The sequence below is a fragment of the Phocoena sinus genome, chromosome 8, assembly GCF_008692025.1.
Source record: "Phocoena sinus isolate mPhoSin1 chromosome 8, mPhoSin1.pri, whole genome shotgun sequence".
In the NCBI taxonomy this organism is placed as follows: domain Eukaryota; kingdom Metazoa; phylum Chordata; class Mammalia; order Artiodactyla; family Phocoenidae; genus Phocoena; species Phocoena sinus.
In genome coordinates, this window is record NC_045770.1 from 109,681,516 (window position 1) to 109,700,912 (window position 19,397).

The following is a 19,397-nucleotide window of genomic DNA, read 5'->3' on the forward strand; positions in this document are numbered from 1 at the left end:
CCACCGGCTAAGGGAGCCCGCATCAGTGCGCCCCGCCGTGGACACCCTTCCCCAGCCAACGTGCCTGCACCCTCATGGGCATCGTGTGCACGGCCTTGATCAGCACCTCCTGGGACTCATAGCGCACGATGAGGGCGTGGGGGCAGGACGCTTGGCTGTTGATGTCACAGTGCTGGTTGTCGATGTAGACCCCGAAGTTGTCCATGGTGGGAGTGATCTCCTCCACCAGCACATACGTGCAGTTGCCCTTGTAGCTGTAGTAGAGCCCATCGAAGGTGACGTAGTGCGTGTCCCCCCAGCCCGTGCAGTAGCCTGCAGAGGGAGCTGGGGTGAGCCAGTGCCGAGCCATGGGCTGGGGGCTGGGACAGGGACAGGGACAGAGTCAAGGACAGGGACCAAGGGTCAAGGGTCAGGTGGGAAGCGCAACCAGAAACTGAGGGAAGCCCCGAAGTCTGGCTCCTGGGGCACGTGGGACATCTGGGCCCCAAGAGTGCCTTCCGCACTCAGTCCGCAGTGGCCAGGCCTCGGTTCCAACTCCAGCTCTGCCCCACCCCCACCCCAGGCCCCTCGGCGGTGGCCATGCTCTACCAGGCAAGCCCCTCCCTCTCCCCGGACCCCTAGCCTGAGATGGGGAATAAGCAGGAGGCGTGAGAAATTGCTCCAAACGTGGGCCTGACTCTCCGCGGGTGCTCAGCCATCAAAGCCATCACGACGGCCTGGGGTCTGCAGCCCCCACACACACAGTGGGGAGCAGGTGGGGTGGGTCTCTGCGGCGTCGGGCTTACAGTCACACTCCCAGTGCCAGCAGCACTTGTCGGGGTCCTCGACGCGCACAGGCATGAGGCCGTTGGAGCAGGTGGGCATGGGTGGGGGGTCGCACTTCATCTCCACGAGCTCCACAGTGTTGTTGTACTTGCAGATGGCCATGGTGCAGTTACACAGCCACCAGGTCTCGTTCTCCTGCAGGTGGGGAGGGCACAGGGTCAGCAGCACCAGCCTGGTGCCCAGGTTCACACAGGAGGGGTGGGCCGTGCAGGCGAGACCCCAGGTGAGCACCTAAGAGCCCTGCCCAGGAGGCTGAAGGCGAAGGGCAACCCCGTCCAGGAGGGCAGCCAGCCACCTCACTACAGCAAGGGGCACGTGGGAGAGAAGGTAGGAGGGCCACAGCAGACCCTGAGCCCAGCAAGCTGCCTAAAGCCTTCTCCCAACTGGGGATGTGGGGCATAGGGGCAGGGGCATAACCAGCAGAAAGGTAGCACCTGGGGCTTTGGATGCCCAGATAGTGGGGGGGGTGTGCCCGTGGGGACAAAAGCCACCCACAGACACAGACCTGTCTGGGAGGATCGAAGTCCAGGCATGCAGGAGGCTTGGTGGTGGGCGGCACACTGGATGTCATGGATGGCTGGGTGGTGGGTGTGGATGGGCAGGACCAGTTGAAAATCTCAAGTATGCAGTTCAGCGAGCAGTTCACGTAATAGCAGGTGTCCCCATGGGTGCTGTTGTACACCAGGTCACCTGCAAGGGGAGAGACCCAGTCCTTACCCCATCCACACAGGGCTGGCCACCAGAGTGCCCAGGCGGGTCCCCACAGAGGCCACGAGAGAGAAGTCCACACCACCCTCACTCAGCCCTGATTTGTGGTGGCAGCACACGGGGCTGGCCATGGAGACATCCGCCCGTGCTGGCATACAGCTTCCCAAGCAAGCGCCCAGTTTAGACCTTCAACTGACCCCTGGGCGCTGGGAACGCAAAGTCCCGCCAGCCTGCATTGCCTGAGCAGAATGAAAAGCTTGGGTACCTGGGGCATAGTACGTGTTATTGAAATAGCAGCATTGCCTCTGGGGCCCGGTGGTGACTGAGACGATGCTCGTGGTGATGTTGGGTGAGGTTAATGGGATCACCGTGGGGGTGGTCACACTGGAGGTCAAGGTGCTGGTGGTCTGTGGCGTGGGTGGCATGGTCGACGAGTGTCCTATTGGTGTGGAAGTTCCCGTGGAAGTCGTTGACACAGTCGTGGGAGTGGGTATGGGTGTGGAAGGGGGGCCTGTGGTGGATGAAGGGGGCCCAGTCGTGGTTCCACGGGTGGGAGCAGTCTTCGAGGAGGTGGGACCCGAGGTTGGCGAGCCTGTAAGAATGGAGGGTGCAGTCAGGGCTGAGGGCGTCCAGCCATCGTAGATGCACAGGCGGCCTGGCGGCAAGTGCGTGTGGGCAGCTCACTCAAAGGACGTGGTACCTGGCGTGGGAGGCCTCACATCCATTTCCCCAGCCCTCAGTCTCAGGGTTGAGCAGAGTGTCAGGGCCCACAGTCTATGGTGTATGTAACAGGGAGGCCATGGGGGTGAGGCACCAGCTCCAGGCAGCACGAGAGCCACAGGACATTGGTCCATCAAGAGAGGCTGACCAGCTGCCCTCCAAAGCCCCAGGGGGGAAGTGCAGCTGGAAGAGGGGGGACAGAGGGAGGGTCTCCCATGGCACCTGACTGGCAGCCTCTACTCCCCATGAGGCCACACATGCCTCGGTGGTCTTCCCTCAGGATGGCTTTGCCCACGTAGCCCATCTTACAGCCATAGGCTGAGGGATGTGGGCCACAGGCAGCCATGCCCAAGGAGAGACGTACTGTGGGGTCAGCAGCTTCCTGAACACTCAGCATCAGGACTTGGGGGGCAGGAGAGGCAGGCGAGCCCTGCTGGAGCCTTCTTGGGGACCGCTGTCACTGGGTAGGGTGGGGGGCACCTGTCTCAAGACCCAAGAGCTGTAAAGCTCCCCTGGCGGGAGAAGGAACGGTAAGCGCATCACCAATAACCACGCAAGTTCCATGGTCTCTGTGTACCTGGAGGGGTGGTGCCAGGTGTAGGTGGAGAGGGCGTGGTTCGTCCTGTTGTAGTGATGGCTGATTCTGTCGACGCTGGGGTCTGTGGTGTGCTATATGTCTCCACAGTTGTTGGGGCGGTGGTCACAAGCGTGGTAGATTCCATGGAAGAGGGATAGGTGGACTGGGAGGTTGGAGGGGAAGACGGAGGAAGAGATTTTGATGTGCTGCTGGTAGTGCTAATGTTGGGAAGTGGGGTTGGAGTCTCTGTGGACGTGGCAGTGGTCGGGGAGGGGATTTCTGTGGTGGTGGATGCTGGAGCTGGGGTCTCTGTTATGGTGGGTGTAGGTGTTGGAGTCTCGGTGGAGGTGGTGCTAATGGTGAGGGTCGGAGTTGGAGTCACTGTGGAGGTGGTGGTCAGTGGTGGTGTTGGGGTCACTGTGGTGGTGGTTATTGATGTTGGGGTCTCTGTGGTTGTGATAGTGGTGGGGATTGTCTCTCTAGTGGTGGTGGTCGGAGTTGGAGTCCCAGTTGAAGTGGTGGTGGGTGCTGTGGTTGGGGTCTCTGTACTGGTCGGCGCTGGAATCTCTGTTGTGGTTGTCGTGGGGGTCGGAGCTGGAGTCCCAGAGGAAGTGGTGGTGGGTGTTGTCGTTGCGGTCTCCGTAGTGGTCGGAGATGGAATCTCTGTTGTGGTTGTGCTGGGGGTCGCAGTTGGAGTCCCAGTTGAAGTGGTGGTAGGCGCTGTGGTTGGGGTCTCACTAGTGGTCAGAGTTGGAGTCCCTATTGTGGTTGTGGTGGGAGTTGGAGTCCCTATTGTGGTTGTGGTGGGAGTTGGAGTTGGAGTCCCAGGTGAAGTGGTGGTGGGTGTTGTGGTTAGGGTCCCTGTAGTGGTTGGAATCTCTGTTGTGGTTGTTGTAGGGGTTACAGTTGGAGTCCCAGTTGAAGTAGTGATGGATGTTGTGGCTGGGGTCTCTGTAGTGGTCGGAGTTGGAGTCCCTATTGTGGTTGTGGTGGGGGTTGGACTTGGAGTCGCAGTTGAAGTGGTGGTGGGTGCTGTGGTTGGGGTCTCTGTAGTGGTCGGAGTTGGAATCTCTGTTGTGGTTGTCGTGGGGGTCATAGTTGGAGTCCCAGTTGAAGTGGTGGTAGGTGTCGTGGCTGGGATCTCACTAGTGGTCGGAGTTGGAGTCCCTCTTGTGGTGGTGGTGGGGATTGGAGTCAGAGTCCCAGTTGAAGTGGTGGTGGGTGTTGTGGTTGGGGTCTCTGTAGTGGTCGGAGTTGGAGTCCCTATTGTGGTTGTGGTGGGGGTCGGACTTGGAGTCCCAGGTGAAGTGGTGGTGGGTGTTGTGGTTCGGGTCTCTGTAGTGGTCGGAGTTGGAATCTCTGTTGCGGTTGTGCTGTGGGTCGCAGTTGGAGTCCCAGTTGAAGTGGTGGTGGGTGTTGTGGTTGGGGTCTCCGTAGTGGTCGGAGTTGGAATCTTTGTCGTGGCTCTTGTGGGGGTCGGAGTTGGAGTCCCAGGTGAAGTGGTGGTGGGTGTTGTGGTTCGGGTCTCTGTAGTGGTCGGAGTTGGAACCTCTGTTGTGGTGGTGGGGGTCTGAGTTGCAGTCCCAGTTGAAGTGGTGGTAGGTGTTGTGGTTGGGGTCTCACTAGTGGTCGGAGTTGGAGTCCCTCTTGTGGTTGTGGTGGGGATTGGAGTCAGAGTCCCAGTTGAAGTGGTGGTAGGCGTTGTGGTTGGGGTCTCTGTAGTGGTCGGAGTTGGAATCTCTGTTGTGGTTGTTGTGGGGGTCATAGTTGGAGTCCCACTTGAAGTGGTGGTAGGTGTTGTGCTTGGGATCTCACTAGTGGTCGGAGTTGGAGTCCCTCTTGTGGTTGTGGTGGGGGTTGGAGTCGGAGTCCCAGTTGAAGTGGTGGTGGGTGTTGTGGTTGGGGTCTCCGTAGTGGTTGGAGTTGGAATCTTTGTTGTGGCTTTTGTGGGGGTTGGAGTTGGAGTCCCAGGTGAAGTGGTGGTGGGTGTTGTGGTTCGGGTCTCTGTAGTGGTCAGAGTTGGAATCTCTGTTGCGGTTGTGCTGGGGGTCACAGTTGGAGTCCCAGTTGAAGTGGTGGTGGGTGTTGTGGTTGGGATCTCCATAGTGGTCGGAGTTGGAATCTTTGTCGTGGCTTTTGTGGGGGTCGGAGTTGGAGTCCCAGGTGAAGTGGTGGTGGGTGTTGTGGTTGGGGTCTCCGTAGTGGTCGGAGTTGGAATCTTTGTCGTGGCTCTTGTGGGGGTCGGAGTTGGAGTCCCAGTTGAAGTAGTGGTGGGCGTTGTGGTTCGTGTCTCTGTAGTGGTCGGAGTTGGAACCTCTGTTGTGGTTGTGGTGGGGGTCTGAGTTGCAGTCCCAGTTGAAGTGGTGGTAGGTGTTGTGGTTGGGGTCTCACTAGTGGTCGGAGTTGGAGTCCCTCTTGTGGTTGTGGTGGGGATTGGAGTCAGAGTCCCAGTTGAAGTGGTGGTGGGTGTTGTGGTTGGGGTCTCTGTAGTGGTCGGAGTTGGAGTCCCTATTGTGGTTGTGGTGGGGGTCGGACTTGGAGTCCCAGTTGAAGTGGTGGTGGGTGTTGTGGTTGGGGTCTCTGTAGTGGTCGGAGTTGGAATCTTTGTTGTGGCTTTTGTGGGGGTCGGAGTTGGAGTCCCAGGTGAAGTGGTGGTGGGTGTTGTGGTTCGGGTCTCTGTAGTGGTCGGAGTTGGAATCTCTGTTGTGGTTGTGCTGGGGGTCACAGTAGGAGTCCCAGTTGAAGTGGTGGTGGGTGATGTGGTTGGGGTCTCTGTAGTGGTCAGAGTTGGAATCTCTGTTGTGGTTGTCATGGGCGTCATAGTTGGAGTCCCAGTTGAAGTGGCAGTAGGGGTTGTGGTTGGGGTCTCACTAGTGGTCGGAGTTGGAGTCCCTCTTGTGGTTGTGGTGGGGGTTGGAGTCGGGGTCCCAGTTGAAGTGGTGGTGGGTGTTGTGGTTCGGGTCTCTGTAGTGGTCGGAGTTGGAACCTCTGTTGTGGTTGTGGTGGGGGTCAGAGTTGCAGTCCCAGTTGAAGTGGTGGTAGGTGTTGTGGTTGGGGTCTCACTAGTGGTCGGAGTTGGAGTCCCTCTTGTGGTTGTGGTGGGGGTCGGACTTGGAGTCCCAGGTGAAGTGGTGGTGGGTGTTGTGGTTGGGGTCTCCGTAGTGGTCGGAGTTGGAATCTTTGTTGTGGCTTTTGTGGGGGTCGGAGTTGGAGTCCCAGGTGAAGTGGTGGTGGGTGTTGTGGTTCGGGTCTCTGTAGTGGTCGGAGTTGGAATCTCTGTTGCGGTTGTGCTGTGGGTCGCAGTTTGAGTCCCAGTTGAAGTGGTGGTGGATGTTGTGGTTGGGGTCTCCGTAGTGGTCGGAGTTGGAATCTTTGTTGTGGCTTTTGTGGGGGTCGGAGTTGGAGTCCCAGGTGACGTGGTGGTGGGTGTTGTGGTTGGGGTCTCCGTAGGGGTTGGAGTTGGAATCTTTGTCGTGGCTCTTGTGGGGGTCGGAGTCAGAGTCCCAGTTGAAGTGGTGGTAGGCGTTGTGGTTGGGGTTTCTGTAGTGGTCGGAGTTGGAGTCCCTATTGTTGTTGTGGTGGGGGTCGGACTTGGAGTCCCCGTTGAAGTGGTGGTGGGTGTTGTGGTTCGGGTCTCTGTAGTGGTCGGAGTTGGAATCTCTGTTGTGGTTGTGCTGGGGGTCACAGTTGTAGTCCCAGTTGAAGTGGTGGTGGGTGATGTGGTTGGGGTCTCTGTAGTGGTCAGAGTTGGAATCTCTGTTGTGGTTGTCGTGGGCGTCATAGTTGGAGTCCCAGTTGAAGTGGTGGTAGGGGTTGTGGTTGGGGTCTCACTAGTGGTCGGAGTTGGAGTCACTCTTGTGGTTGTGGTGGGGGTTGGAGTCGGGGTCCCAGTTGAAGTGGTGGTGGGTGTTGTGGTTCGGGTCTCTGTAGTGGTCGGAGTTGGAACCTCTGTTGTGGTTGTGGTGGGGGTCAGAGTTGCAGTCCCAGTTGAAGTGGTGGTAGGTGTTGTGGTTGGGGTCTCACTAGTGGTCGGAGTTGGAGTCCCTCTTGTGGTTGTGGTGGGGGTCGGACTTGGAGTCCCAGGTGAAGTGGTGGTGGGTGTTGTGGTTGGGGTCTCCGTAGGGGTTGGAGTTGGAATCTTTGTTGTGGCTCTTGTGGGGGTCGGAGTTGGAGTCCCAGGTGAAGTGGTGGTGGGTGTTGTGGTTCGGGTCTCTGTAGTGGTCGGAGATGGAACCTCTGTTGTGGTGGTGGGGGTCTGAGTTGCAGTCCCAGTTGAAGTGGTGGTAGGTGTTGTGGTTGGGGTCTCACTAGTGGTCGGAGTTGGAGTCCCTCTTGTGCTTGTGGTGGGGATTGGAGTCAGAGTCCCTGTTGAAGTGGTGGTGGGTGTTATGGTTGGGGTCTCTGTAGTGGTCAGAGTTGGTGTCCCTATTGTGGTTGTGGTGGGGGTCGGACTTGGAGTCCCAGTTGAAGTGGTGGTGGGTGTTGTGGTTGGGGTCTCCGTAGTGGTCGGAGTTGGAATCTTTGTTGTGGCTTTTGTGGGGGTTGGAGTTGGAGTCCCAGGTGAAGTGGTGGTGGGTGTTGTGGTTCGGGTCTCTGTACTGGTCGGAGTTGGAATCTCTGTTGCGGTTGTGCTGGGGGTCACAGTTGGAGTCCCAGTTGAAGTGGTGGTGGGTGTTGTGGTTGGGGTCTCCATAGTGGTCGGAGTTGGAATCTTTGTCGTGGCTTTTGTGGGGGTCGGAGTTGGAGTCCCAGGTGAAGTGGTGGTGGGTGTTGTGGTTGGGGTCTCCATAGTGGTCGGAGTTGGAATCTTTGTCGTGGCTTTTGTGGGGGTCGGAGTTGGAGTCCCAGGTGAAGTGGTGGTGGGTGTTGTGGTTCGGGTCTCTGTAGTGGTCGGAGTTGGAACCTCTGTTGTGGTTGTGGTGGGGGTCAGAGTTGCAGTCTCACTTGAAGTGGTGGTAGGTGTTGTGGTTGGGGTCTCACTAGTGGTCGGAGTTGGAGTCCCTCTTGTGGTTGTGGTGGGGGTCGGAGTCGGAGTCCCAGTTGAAGTGGTGGTGGGTGTTGTGGTTGGGGTCTCCGTAGTGGTCGGAGTTGGAATCTTTGTTGTGGCTTTTGTGGGGGTCGGAGTTGGAGTCCCAGGTGAAGTGGTGGTGGGTGTTGTGGTTCGTGTCTCTGTAGTGGTCGGAGTTGGAGTCCCTATTGTGGTTGTGGTGGGGGTCTGAGTTGCAGTCCCAGTTGAAGTGGTGGTAGGTGTTGTGGTTGGGGTCTCACTAGTGGTCGGAGTTGGAGTCCCTCTTGTGGTTGTGGTGGGGGTCGGAGTCTGAGTCCCAGTTGAAGTGGTGGTGGGTGTTGTGGTTGGGGTCTCAGTAGTGGTCGGAGTTGGAATCTTTGTTGTGGCTTTTGTGGGGGTCGGAGGTGGAGTCCCAGGTGAAGTGGTGGTGGGTGTTGTGGTTCGGGTCTCTGTAGTGGTCGGAGTTGGAACCTCTGTTGTGGTGGTGGGGGTCTGAGTTGCAGTCCCAGTTGAAGTGGTGGTAGGTGTTGTGGTTGGGGTCTCACTAGTGGTCGGAGTTGGAGTCCCTCTTGTGGTTGTGGTGGGGGTCGGAGTCGGAGTCCCAGTTGAAATGGTGGTAGGTGTTGTGGTTGGGGTCTCTGTAGTGGTCGGAGTTGGAGTCCCTATTGTTGTTGTGGTGGGGGTCTGAGTCGGAGTCCCAGTTGAAGTGGTGGTAGGTCTTGTGGTTGGGGTCTCACTAGTGGTCGGAGTTGGAGTCCCTCTTTTGGTGGTGGTGGGGGTCTGAGTTGCAGTCCCAGTTGAAGTGGTGGTAGGTGTTGTGGTTGGGATCTCACTAGTGGTCGGAGTTGGAGTCCCTCTTGTGGTTGTGGTGGGGGTCGGAGTCTGAGTCCCAGTTGAAGTGGTGGTGGGTGTTGTGGTTGGGGTCTCAGTAGTGGTCGGAGTTGGAATCTTTGTTGTGGCTTTTGTGGGGGTCGGAGGTTGGGTCCCAGGTGAAGTGGTGGTGGGTGTTGTGGTTCGGGTCTCTGTAGTGGTCGGAGTTGGAACCTCTGTTGTGGTGGTGGGGGTCTGAGTTGCAGTCCCAGTTGAAGTGGTGGTAGGTGTTGTGGTTGGGGTCTCACTAGTGGTCGGAGTTGGAGTCCCTCTTGTGGTTGTGGTGGGGGTCGGAGTCGGAGTCCCAGTTGAAATGGTGGTAGGTGTTGTGGTTGGGGTCTCTGTAGTGGTCAGAGTTGGAGTCCCTATTGTTGTTGTGGTGGGGGTCTGAGTCGGAGTCCCAGTTGAAGTGGTGGTAGGTCTTGTGGTTGGGGTCTCACTAGTGGTCGGAGTTGGAGTCCCTCTTTTGGTGGTGGTGGGGGTCTGAGTTGCAGTCCCAGTTGAAGTGGTGGTAGGTGTTGTGGTTGGGATCTCACTAGTGGTCGGAGTTGGAGTCCCTCTTGTGGTTGTGGTGGGGGTCGGAGTCGGAGTCCCAGTTGAAGTGGTGGTAGGTGTTGTGGTTGGGGTCTCACTAGTGGTCGGAGTTGGAGTCCCTATTGTGGTTGTGGTGGGGGTCGGACTTGGAGTCCCAGTTGGAGTGGTGGTCGGTGTTGTGGTTGGGGTCTCCGTAGTGGTCGGAGTTGGAATCTTTGTTGTGGCTTTTGTAGGGGTCGGAGTTGGTGTCCCAGTTGAAGTGGTGGTGGGTGTTGTGGTTCGGGTCTCTGTAGTGGTCAGAGTTGGAGTCCCTATTGTGGTTGTGGTGGGGGTCGGAGTTGGAGTCCCAGTTGAAGTGGTGCTAGGCGTTGTGGTTGGGGTCTCTGTAGTGGTCAGAGTTGGAGTCCCTCTTGTGGTTGTGGTGGGGATTGGAGTTGGAGTCCCAGTTGAAGTGGTGGTGGGTGCTGTGGTTGGGGTCTCTGTAGTGGTCGGAGTTGGAATCTCTGTTGTGGCTGTGGTGGGGGTCAGAGTTGCAGTCCCTGTTGAAGTGGTGGTAGGTGTTGTGGTTGGGGTCTCACTAGTGGTCAGAGTTGGAGTCCCTATTGTGGTTGTGGTGGGGGTCGGACTTGGAGTCCCAGTTGAAGTGGTGGTGGGTGTTGTGGTTGGGGTCTCTGTAGTGGTCGGAGTTGGAGTCCCTCTTGTGGATGTGGTGGGGGTCAGAGTCGGAGTCCCAGGTGAAGTGGTGGTGGGTGTTATGGTTGGGGTCCCTGTAGTGGTCGGAGTTGGAGTCCCTCTTGTGGTTGTGGTGGGGGTCGGATTTGGAGTCCCAGGTGAAGTGGTGGTGGGTGTTGTGGTTGGGGTCCCTGTAGTGGTCGGAGTTGGAGTCCCTCTTGTGGATGTGCTGGGGGTCAGAGTTGGAGTCCCAGTTGAAGTGGTGGTGGGCGTCGTGGTCTGGTTCGTGCGACACTCATCTGTCAGCCAGCAACAATAGACGCGTATCTCATAGTCATAGCAGACTTCAAAAGGTCCTTTTCCAAACTGGTCGTCGTTCTTGCAGATGAACCCGAAGGATACATTGCACTGAGCCTCCTGGCCCAGCTTCTCCCAGCTGAGGTGCGGCTCTATGGCCACCCTGCACTCGATAGCCTTGGGGGCCCTGCAGACATGGTTGAATGTCTCTCGGTCTCCACCATCACTGCCAATTCTGGGATGGTAATCGTTGATCCAGTCGGACCAGGAGCAGCATAGCCCTAGGCGAGCAAGACGCAGCGCTGGTCAGCCAGGCTGGGGCGCGCCTTTCGGGAGATCTGTGGGACTCGGAGAACCGATACCCCCAGGACCAGCTGTCCCCATCATCACCAAAGGGCACAGTGTTGGCTCTGAGGCTCTAAGCTGAGCCCTAACTTCCACCCTCCACTTCTCCCCTCCTTCTGCAGCTAAAAACCCAAGACCCCAATGCCATGCCAGTGACAGACCCAGGCCTCAGAGCGCCAGCCTAGCACCCCTTCCTCAGCTACTTTCAAATCCTTATGCCAAACAAATAAATAAGGAAAGGGCCACCCAGTCCAGCGAAGAAGCACGCTGGCAGGGACTTGGTCTGGACTCTTGACCAATGTTTTCACCCTGAGCTGGTCAGGTCCCCTGCACGTGTCCCTGGGCTCAGCAAATCGGGAATCGAGTCACCAAAATACAGCATCTTCGGTCCGCGAGCCGCTGGTCCAGCCCGCCCCGCCCAGCCCCGTGTCTGGGTCTCGAGGGAGGCGCCCAGCAGCTTTCTAAAGGTCCTCGCCCTGTATCATTGGGAACGCCGTCAACGTGACTTACTCTGAGTTGTTGAAGAGGGAGATGGCACTGCAGTAAAAGGGGGGGAAAAGAGAATGTCATTCTATAGCTTTGAGGTTTTTCCAACCTTTTAATTTTACCAGTTTCTTTTCCCGGTGGCTGGTGGCTGGTGGCTCGTTCAGCGCGAGCTGCAATTTCAGCCCGAGCAAATGCACGGGGACTAGAGGGTGTCTCTCTGCCTCCTCTGACCCTTAGGGGTAGTTTCCTGCGGGTCTGGGGAGATGGCCCTGAGTCACCATCACTGCAATCTGGGCTCAGGGGTGTGGTCAAGATGCTGGGAGGCAGGGGACACTCCCTGAGTTGAGAGGCATGTCGGCATCACCCCCATCTACCTAGAAAGGCTGCCCTGCTGGGATCAGGGGAAGACCTTACCTGTACTGGCGGTCAGAGTGGTGCTCGTGGTGGTGGAGGGGGTGATGGGGGAGACAGAGGTGGTGGTGGCGGGTGTTGAGGGGGACAAGGGTGGTGAGGTGTGCTCGCATATGCCGAAGTGCTTCTCCACCGTCCCGTTGGGGCCACAGATCTCCCAGTAGCAGAAGGGGCCATCCTGCTTAGAGGTGACAATCTTCCCTGGGGGGAGACCGACGTCAACACGTCAGGAACAAGACAGAGACTCACAAGGCCCTCCTCAGCCTGTCCCAATAAGGGGAAGACTGGTTTCCCCCACCTCCAACCACTGGCAAACCAGCGCCCGTCAGGACCCCATTCCCAGAATTCTAAGTGGTGCCCATCAGGACACAGAAGCTACACCACAGATGGGGCATCTGCTCCCCATCAGGAGAAATACACACATTTCAGGGGAGCCCGAGGGGCTGCTGCAAATCAGGGGCACATCTGAGCTGGGAGGGCCCCAGGGAAGCCACACAGAAGAAAAGGGGGAGGGGGAAGGGGAGAATGACCCCAACACAGCCCAGGAGGACAGTCCAGGGGCGGGCAGCTTACCTATGTCTGGCTGGCAGACAACTTGCGAGGAGTTGTTACACACACTGAAAAGCAAGAGCAAGGCTGCAGGCCCGAGGAAACGCTGGCCTCTCCCAGCCGCCTCTGCCACCGGCCCAAAGCCTCAGGGCGCTACCCCAAAGGCTAGGTCCAGGAGCCCCCGCCTGGGTTCCCACTGTGGGCAGAGAGGGGACGAGGCAAGGGGAGCAGAAGGAAGGAGGGCCCACTTCTCCCCTCCCCCTGGTTCCTGTGTGCGTGCGGCCACGTGTCCACATGTGTGTACATGAACAACACTGTGTGCCAGTGTGTGTGCGTGGATGTGGGTGCGTGTGTACGTGTGCACTGATCTCCCCCGGGGCCCCTGCGACGTGAGCTTAGATACCAAGAGTGGCAGATGTGCTTCATGGGCACAGACTCTCCAGGTGAGTAGTGAGTGTCCTTGACGTAGCAACCACATCTGTCCCGTGTGACACACTTCTTCAGGTCCTCGTCGTAGATGGGACTTTCCTTAGGGCACCGGGGGTAGCAGCCTGGTGGGCACAGGGCACGGGGCTTGGACCGGCACAGAGGACCCCACATCCACCAGACCCTACCCGTCTTCCCCACCCTGGAAGGTCCTCTTCTCCAGATGTCCTCTGGGAAGGCAGGGGCCTGGACACCGCCCCCTTCCTGGGGCCCTGACGCGGCCCTGTGGCCAAAGGGACAGCCAGGCCCCGCCCAGCCTCCTGGGGGGCACGCCCGCTGCTCCCTCCCCAGACCTCCGTGTTCTCGGCTCACAGACGCTGCAGAGGACTCCCTAGCCCCCACCTCGCCCTCTTCTGCTCTTTCCCCACAGCAGCTTCGCCCCCGACCTCACACGGTCTCCTGACCTTACGTGGCATGTTAAGCTGCCCCTTTTCTGCCTCTCTCCTCTAGGGCGGGGTCTCAACTCAGGCTCCCAGCCCACTGTCAGCGCAGTGAGCCTGGCCCACCCTGGCACGCAGGGTCCCGGGCCCCACAGGGCGCCTCACCCTCCAGGTGGGACACGGAGATGTTGGAGTGAACGCCACTGATCGTCCTGCACGTCTCAAAGCTGTGGTTCCCGCAGGGTTCGTAGTGCCACTGACACTCGTTCGGGGGGTTGTAGTAGTCACAGAATATGGCTGGGGGAGGGGGGAGGGGGGGTCAGGCTTGGGGAGGGCCGAGGCCGGGCGGGGGAGGCAGGGAGGGGGCCACAGACACCCCATCCCCCGGTGCAGCAGCCTCCGGCCCGCCACACTGGCACCCCAGGTCCAGGACAGGCGGGCACTCACGGCACAGCTCGGGCGTCCTCCAGAACACGCAGGCCCCCTCCTTGGTGCACTCTTGGGCGTAGGCGGCCACAGCAGAGCAGAAACACTCACAGTCCCCGCCCGTGTCACAGGAGCACGAGTCGTGGACACAGGCTTCGTAGAAGGGCTTGGGGTCCACCTAGGGGAGGAGCCTCCATGTGCCCGGTGTCTACACTGCCCTCATGCGGACAGGCCTTCCCCTGTGGCCCAGGAAGCTCGGGACCCCGAGGCCGACTCCGCGCCCGGGACAGGGTGTGGTCACCCAGCCCTAGCCCCCCAGTGGGGCTGTCAGGGGAGGTCCAGCGACGGTTGCCCAACCCTGCCCACCTCCCCCCACCGCTGCCGGGAGCTAAGGGCCATCTGGGCCTCAGGGGCTTGTGTCCTTTCTCCCTCCCTGGAAGGTCCAGAGGCCGGGGGTCCAACCAGGGGTCTCAGAGGGAAGGCTGGACCTCTGGTCACGTGTCCGAAGGACACAGAAGATGGAGCTGAAGCTGGAGAACAGATGGCACAGGCTGACGCAGCCGGGAGACCGCCCCGCCCTCAGCCCCGCCCTCGGCCCCGCCCGCGCCCACTCCCCGCCCACCTTGCTGTGGCAGACGCCGAAGACCGGGCCCTTGATGATGCTGCACTGCTTCTCGGCCCAGGAGCGGCGGTGCGGCCTCAGGGCGCACGGCTCGGGGGTGGCGCTCACGTCCGGACAGGTGGGGGCCTCCTTCCAGCTGTTCCCGAAGTCCAGCTCACTCTCCACCACCATGTGGTCCCGCGTGGTGAAGTCGTTGCTGGATCGCTGGTCAAAGTTCCCACACAGGCCACACACAGTGCCCTGCAGAGACAAGCCAGCCGGGGGCTTTGCCAGGGGGCTCGCCGGCGGGAGCGGCTGGCCGCTCACGAGCCTGGGAGGCCCGGGGACAGCATAGGCACGGACTGGCTGACGGGCAGGCGGTGCACACCTTGTAGGAGGGGGCGAGCTTGATGAAGACGCTGGTCCTCTTGTCCCAGATGACGACGATGCCAACGCTAGCCTCCACCACCAGGTACTGGCCCACTTCCCGCGTGGTGTAGGCCACATGGTGGCCCACGTCACGCTGTATCACCATGCGGTGTTTGTCCTCCAGCTTTAGCTCCGTCCTCTGTGCCCAGGGGAGAGGCCCCGTCACTGGCCGAGTCTGAGGGTCCCCAAGGGACCATGCGTGCCCAGGGGAAGGCAGCACTCACCCCCAGGAAGATCTTGATGGCCTTGGAGCAGGTGACGCCCGTGGTGCCACAGGGGACATTCTCGGTGATGACACTGAAGGAGCCCAGTGAGGAGTTCTGGCCACAGTAGTCCTGGGGGCCCATGGGCACGTGAGCCAGGCCGGCCCAGCCATGAGGGTCCTGGGCACCTCCCCCAAGCTGGGCCTGGTCGAGCCTCAGCCCCTCATCTGTTGAGAGGGGCCTTAACCCCCCAAACACACACGCCCCTGTGCACCCCACACCCCCGAAACCCACGGGAGGGTCATGGAATGGGAGGGCCAAGGAAGGGCTCCCGTCCCGCCCCAGACCCCCTCCACTCGGAGCCTCCTCACTGGACTGGGAGCAGCCCAGGGCCAGCAGCGCAGGGGCCACGAAGCAGAGGCAGGCTCTGGCCATGCCCTCGGCCTCACCTGAACGGCCACGTAGGAGCAGTGTCCATCAAAGTCATAGTACTTCCCGTCGAAGGTGATGTAGTGGCTGTTCCCGTAGATGGCACAGGTGCCGTGGCACACGGACTGGGTGCATGCCCAGCGCCCTTTCTGGCAGGTGCTGAGGAGAGCGAGATGGGGGGCCTGGAGGGGCTGCAGGGGCCCAGGTCCCCCACCCCTGCTCAGCGTGTATCCTGGCGCTGTGCGGAAAGCCCCCCAGCAGCTCACAGAGCACACCTCCAGGCCCTCCTATCCCAGCGCCCACCCAGGCCAGGGCCCTGCCAGCCAGGTGGGAGGCCACGGGGCCCTGCAGACCCCGGCCAGCCCTGCAGAGGAGACCCCCGTGGAGGAAGCCTGTGGTCCAGGGCCGGCTCCCCACGGAGCGCTTGGGGGTCGGGGGCCAGGGTGCTTACCAGGTGTTGCAGTCCACCCTGATCTTGTCCCCGGGGGAGTACAGGTCCTTGTTGTGCACACACGGGCACGCCTCCTCCACCACGCAGCCACCCCGGCCATCATCAATCAGCCCCTCAGGGCACACGCAGCCACTGATGCACTCCGTCTGGTACTGGCGGGCGGTTGGGGAGCGGGGTTCGGGGGTCAGGTGCCGGGCCCAGGGTGGCTGGCCCCTCTTCTGTTGCTGCAGACACCCCTCGTGCCCCGACCCCCCACCCTCTGACGCTTGACGTCTCTCCCTGGTCCAGCCTCCGGAGCCCTGCCCCCGGGCTCACCACTGGGCTGGGAGACGGGGGAGAGCAGCCTGCCAGGGGCCCCTACACTGGTCCCTGTGCCCTCAGCGGTCTGGGTGGGGACCCACAGGTGGCCACCTCCCCCGAGGAACGAGGAGGGCCGGCGAAGCGCATGTGTCCAGAGGACCTAGGGCCCAGAGCCGCAGGACCGGTGGTACGGGAGCCCGCCTGCACCCCCGTCCACAGCGCCCCCACCCAGCACGCACGTAGCCGGCAGCCAGCGTCTGGCAGCTGACGGGCCTGGGGTTCCGGGTGGCCAGCGCCGTCAGGTTGTTGCAGTCGACGTGGATCTTCGGGGCCGTGCAGCCTGCGGGACGGAAGGGGCCACCTCAGCTCAGGTGAAGTTGGGTGGGGGGCTCGCGCAGGCGATGGAGGGGGAGCAGGGTGGGGGGCGGCAGGCCGTGCACAGGGCAGCAGCCACTTACGCTGGTAGGGCTGCTTGACCCGCAGGCAGTGCAGCCTCCCGTTCCGGCAAACGCTGTGAGGGAGAGGTGGGGGGTGAATGGGGCCCTTCGGGCCCAGTGGCTCTGTGGGACTGGGCGGGGGTGTGGGCGCCCCCAGCAGAGCCGGTCCTCCCTCCCCGGCCCCAGGCCACACACCATCGCTCCTCCTGCCTCAGGATGGCCTCCCCCGCCTGCAGGTAGAGGCCATGGTAGTAGCAGGAACACTTGGCCAGGGCCACGCAGCGGCCCTTCTCATCCAGGAAGGTGTGGTCAGGGCAGCCGCAGCCATCCACGGGTGCGAAGCCCTTGACACAGTGGGTGTCAGGCTCAGACAGCGAGCGGCAGGTCGGCTGGCAGGTGGTCAGGTTGTACAGGAAGACCTGCGACCTGGGGCAGGAGCCCACGTCCTTGTCTGCAGAGGGGAGGGGCCAGCCTGAGGGGCAGGAGGACGGCCCGCAGCTCCCTTCCCCGAAAGCCATCCCCGAGCCCCACGTCTGGCCAGGACACCCACCCAGCCAGGGGGCCAACGAGGACAGTCACCCCGGGACCCCTGGCCACACAGGTGCACCAGCCCCCCCCCACGCACCTCCCCTCTGAGCTAAGGCATCGTGGCCACAGTTCCAGGCCCCCAGGCCCCTCCCTGCAAGCAGAGTGGCCCAGGGCTGGTTTCCTGCTGCTTCCTAGCCGAGGAAGCTGGGAGTGAGGTCGCCGCCCTGCACCCTCGACCCTTCACGGCCAAGGCGAGCTGCCACCTGGGACAGCAGTGACCTGGAGGCCGGCCCTGGCCCAGGACACCTGGCACTCACTACAGATGCGCTCCCGCCAGCCCCACAGCATGACGCCCTTGATGGCGCAGGCGCGGGCGTAGGAGGCCAGGGCCGCGCACATGCAGTCCTCCGTGCTCTGACAGTTGCACGTGTCGTATTTGCACCTCTGTGGGGGCAAACAGGGCAGTGAACGGGGAGAGCTGGCTGGGGGACATCACGCCCATGTGAGCACAGACACACGCAGCATTTACACACATGCACACACACCCAGCTGTACACATGTGCTCTGTACACACACACCCAGCTGTACACATGTGCTGTGCACACACACCCAGCTATACACATGTGCTCTGCACACACACCCAGCTATACACATGTGCTCTGCACACAGACCCAACTATACACATGTGCTCTGCACACACACCCAGCTATACACATGTGCTCTGTACACACACCCAGCTATACACATGTGCTCTGCACACAGACCCAACTATACACATGTGCTCTGCACACACACCCAGCTATACACATGTGCTCTGCACACACACACCCAGCTGTACACATGTGCTCTGTACACACACACCCAGCTGTACACATGTGCTGTGCTCACACACACCCAGCTATACACGTGCTCTGCACACACACGCAGCCGTTTCCCACAGGAGCCTCCCAGGCCGCGGGGAGGGGGGTGCCTGTGTGGGCCCACCCACCTTGTAGTACTCGGCTGGGTCCACGGCAGAGTGGCACTTCCTGAACGGGCTCTCTGTCTTCTTCAGCAGGGAGCACCAATGCTCGGCGTAGTTGGCTGGAGAGGGTTCAGCCCGTCAGTGCGGATGGCCCCTCCAACAATCCCCCAGGTCAGGCTGCCCAGCCGCCCAGGCTGGAGCAGACACTGTCCCCTTGCTGGACCGAACCCAGGCCCCTCCCTTCAGGGCAGGTCAGCACAGGACGGTGCCCCTCTGTAAGGCAAGGGCTCCCACCCCTCTCCTCTCCCCACCTTGTGGACATGGCAGGTGACCTGGCAGGTGTTAGGGTGTCCTGTCAAGGCACCAGGCCAGCCCCCGGATGAGGGCCACCAGCCTGCGATTAGTAGCCCCGGCCCCTCTGCCATGTCACTGGGCAGGCTGCCACCGTGGGCCACCATAAACCAGCCGCAAGGCAGACAGCAGCAGGTGGACGGCTGGCTCTGTTGTCTCCACACTACACCCGCCCACCACGTCCCACCAGGAGCCCTGTGTGCTCAGGGCCAGCTCCCCAGCGGCCAAGCCTCACCGCTCTCGATGTTGAGGGAGCAGGGGTCATCCAGCCAGTCCAGCTTGTCGCGGCAGCTCGACTGGGCCTTCCAGGTGTTGGCGAAGCCGGCGCCCGTGGCCTCCACCAGCCCACCGGCTGTCTTGAAGTCGTCACCTTCAAGGCCGTTGAAGTTCCCGCAGAGGCCTGAGGGGCCAGGACAGGGTTGGGAAGTGTCGGGGGTCAGAGCGCGCAGGCCCGAGGGTGGCCTGCGTGGGGGGCGCTGGGCGGGGCCGCTCACCCTGCACCAGCCCCTGGGCAGCGTGGTCCAGCGTCAGGAAGAGCTGCATGACCGGCACCAGCTGGACCTGCAGCCTGAGGCCGAAGGCGGTGGTCACGACGACGTGGTGGGAGGACGGTTGAAAGATGGAGAAGCTCGCTGCAAGGCAGGGGAGGTGAAGGGCCGTGGAGGGCTCATGGGGAGGGCTCCCCTCCTTTCCCCTCCCCCTCCCCCGTCTCCTTCCCCCCTCCTCCCCCCGCCCCACCCCCTCCCCGGCATGGGCACCCTGGAGCTGGACTCACCCGTCACGTGGGGCAGGTTCACCTGCAGCTCATTCAGCAGGACGCTGCCGTCCAACTTGAAGGCCACCACCTGTGGGCAAGGCCGAGCGTACAGGGGGCTGAGAAGGCCTTGGGGCCCCCCGGGGCGCTGGGAGGGCAGGGGCAGGGGCACCCACGTTCTTCTTGTCGTCAGCCAGCAGCACCACCGTCTTCAGGCAGGTCTGCTTGTCGGTGGAGCCGCAGGGCGTCAGCTCGCCCAGGACGGCGTAGGAGTCGTTGTGGGTGTCCTACGGGGAGGGCAGAGGGCGTTGCAGCCACACAGCGGGTGGGGCAGGGGTCCAGCTCCGCCCACATGCCCACCCCGGGTGCCAGCCACCTTGGTCAGCACGTAGTAGCAGTCCCCGTGGAACGTGTACTTCCTCTCGTCGAAGGTGGTGATATGGGCACCGCCCTCCAGGGCACACGTCCTGGGGCACTGCAGGTCCTGGCACACCCAGCGGCTGGCGTTGCAAACACTGTAGGGCGACAGGGCCAGGGTCAGGCTCGACCGCCACCCCTGCCCTCTGGGACCCTCAGCCCACCTGGACCCCAGCCCGTCGGGACCCCAGCCCACCTGGACCCCCCACCCGCTGGGACCCCCAGCCCACCTGGAACCC

At 61.3% G+C, this 19,397-nt stretch overlaps 1 protein-coding gene across 1 annotated transcript in view; it reads right to left on the minus strand.

Moving 5' to 3' along the window:
* Window positions 1-19,397, minus strand: part of MUC2 (mucin 2, oligomeric mucus/gel-forming) — a 30,047-nt gene that overhangs the window by 6,172 nt on the left and 4,478 nt on the right. The window contains exons 9-35 of the mRNA XM_032641239.1: window positions 19,118-19,256; window positions 18,918-19,028; window positions 18,763-18,832; window positions 18,482-18,619; window positions 18,223-18,387; window positions 17,661-17,755; window positions 16,990-17,116; window positions 16,340-16,595; window positions 16,166-16,218; window positions 15,947-16,047; window positions 15,408-15,559; window positions 14,977-15,115; window positions 14,549-14,659; window positions 14,284-14,463; window positions 13,917-14,156; window positions 13,316-13,472; window positions 13,034-13,165; window positions 12,406-12,553; window positions 12,027-12,070; window positions 11,457-11,654; window positions 11,058-11,093; window positions 10,207-10,513; window positions 2,828-6,954; window positions 1,799-2,089; window positions 1,331-1,515; window positions 786-960; window positions 65-312 (exon numbers count right to left, since the gene is read on the minus strand). Of these exons, the coding sequence (XP_032497130.1) occupies window positions 65-312; window positions 786-960; window positions 1,331-1,515; window positions 1,799-2,089; window positions 2,828-6,954; window positions 10,207-10,513; window positions 11,058-11,093; window positions 11,457-11,654; window positions 12,027-12,070; window positions 12,406-12,553; window positions 13,034-13,165; window positions 13,316-13,472; window positions 13,917-14,156; window positions 14,284-14,463; window positions 14,549-14,659; window positions 14,977-15,115; window positions 15,408-15,559; window positions 15,947-16,047; window positions 16,166-16,218; window positions 16,340-16,595; window positions 16,990-17,116; window positions 17,661-17,755; window positions 18,223-18,387; window positions 18,482-18,619; window positions 18,763-18,832; window positions 18,918-19,028; window positions 19,118-19,256 (8,125 nt within the window). The remainder of the gene's footprint in view (window positions 1-64; window positions 313-785; window positions 961-1,330; window positions 1,516-1,798; window positions 2,090-2,827; window positions 6,955-10,206; window positions 10,514-11,057; window positions 11,094-11,456; window positions 11,655-12,026; window positions 12,071-12,405; window positions 12,554-13,033; window positions 13,166-13,315; window positions 13,473-13,916; window positions 14,157-14,283; window positions 14,464-14,548; window positions 14,660-14,976; window positions 15,116-15,407; window positions 15,560-15,946; window positions 16,048-16,165; window positions 16,219-16,339; window positions 16,596-16,989; window positions 17,117-17,660; window positions 17,756-18,222; window positions 18,388-18,481; window positions 18,620-18,762; window positions 18,833-18,917; window positions 19,029-19,117; window positions 19,257-19,397) is intronic.